This window comes from Mus caroli, chromosome 16 (assembly GCF_900094665.2).
Source record: "Mus caroli chromosome 16, CAROLI_EIJ_v1.1, whole genome shotgun sequence".
Classification (NCBI taxonomy): domain Eukaryota; kingdom Metazoa; phylum Chordata; class Mammalia; order Rodentia; family Muridae; genus Mus; species Mus caroli.
Genome location: NC_034585.1, coordinates 13,610,758 through 13,612,337, shown reverse-complemented (window position 1 = coordinate 13,612,337; position 1,580 = coordinate 13,610,758). Strand labels below are relative to the sequence as shown.

The 1,580-nt window shown below is 43.5% G+C and overlaps 1 protein-coding gene across 3 annotated transcripts in view; it reads left to right on the top strand.

Annotated features, from left to right (window-relative positions):
• LOC110311749 overlaps positions 1-856 on the top strand; it is a 12,499-nt gene extending 11,643 nt beyond the window's left edge. For all 3 annotated transcript variants that reach the window (XM_029470685.1, XM_021185259.1, XM_021185260.2), the window contains one exon: positions 628-856. In XM_029470685.1, coding sequence (XP_029326545.1) covers positions 628-802 — 175 coding nt within the window. In that variant the 3' untranslated portion in view covers positions 803-856. The remainder of the gene's footprint in view (positions 1-627) is intronic.
• Positions 857-1,580: the final 724 nt, after the last annotated feature.

Genomic DNA, 1,580 nt, shown 5'->3' with positions numbered 1-1,580 from the left:
AAAAAAAAAAATAAATAAATAAATTGCTTATTCTGGCTTCAAAATATGGCCTTTTGTGTCTGATTTCATTTAGGGTTAGTTCTTTACTCCTTTTAGTGGTTACCTGATATTCCTGCATCACTGTCTTTTCTGTGAGTGTGGTATGTTTGCACACATGTGTATGCAGGACACAGAGCTGGGAGTCGGTGTCTTTCTCTAGCTTCACCTTTTTCTTTTTTTTAAAAAACTTGGTTTTTCAAGACAGGGTTTCTCTGTATAGCCCTGGCTGTCCTAGAACTCACTCTGTAGACCAGGCTGGCCTCGAACTCAGAAATCCACCTGCCTCTGCCTCTCAAGTGCTGGGATTAAAGGCATGCGCCACTTTTCACTCTTAACAGGCATCAGGACAAGCCTCTTTGCTTTGTACTGTGTTCCTCTATCACTCACAGGTATTAAGATCTGTTTCCAGCTTTCTACTGTTGTAAGCAGTGCTATAATGTACACCCTGAACAGATTCCATGGGAGAGGTTTCTAGAAGTCATGTCTTGGGAGACAGCCTGCAGCCTATGACTGTATTACATGTGTGTCTGACAGCCCTGTGAGCAAGTGTGGTACATCATGAGCATGTGTTGGCCATCTCTCATGCAGGACGCCAGCCTGTAGCCGACCCTCCAACACTGATGAGACACCATCTCCTGTTGTGAAAACCTCCATCTTCACTCCGCCTGTACTGCTCAAGTTCCAGCCTGTGCCCAGACCCAATGATGATTCAGAGAATGACGCTGGCAGCGCAGAGTCCACTCCTGCCAAGGAGAGCCAATAATCTCTTCCCAACAGACCATGCCCCAGGACTGAATAAAGTTCATCCTGGTGTTGAGCTTGGTGTATGTCCGCTCTGCTTTCGCCTGCACTATGGAGAGAGTTTAAGGATAGCCTGGACTCTATAGAAAAACCCTATTTCAAACCTTACCCCTCAAATATGGGCAGTGTGTGTTTAGGTCACACTTGCAATGGCCCCTCATGTGCACTGTAACAAGCAATTCCGTTGTGCTTGAGAGAGTGGGATGGGAAATCCCATTCTTTAGTGATTCAGACCCCTGAGGGCTTCACTTTCCCTGAGTTGCAAGAGCACTATGTTGTTCCTGCATGTAATCTCCAAACACAAGCCTAGTTTGATGGGTATTTTTACCTGGAGGAGAAATGAGTGGGTCAGTCAGTTTACAGCTTGTTACTTGCCCGAGTTTCAAAACTGTGATTCTCATTGTCACCTCATATGCTGGCCTTAGAATCTTTCTCCATGTAAGATGTCAATCATTACTGGACATTAGTGGATATACATATTGAGTCATGGTTGACCATACCTCACTTGGGACTATAGATAATAAAAATCAGAACATAAGCAAAATTACTATATAATTATAAATTATGATAAACTATGAGAGAGGTGAGTGGGGTGGCCAAGAAAGTGTTTTTTTGGTTTTTTTTTTTTGTTGTTTTTTTTTTGTTTGTTTTTTGTTTTTTTGAGACAGGGTTTCTCTGTGTAGCCCTGGCTGTCCTGGAACTCACTTTGTAGACCAGGCTGGCCTCGAACTCAGAAATCC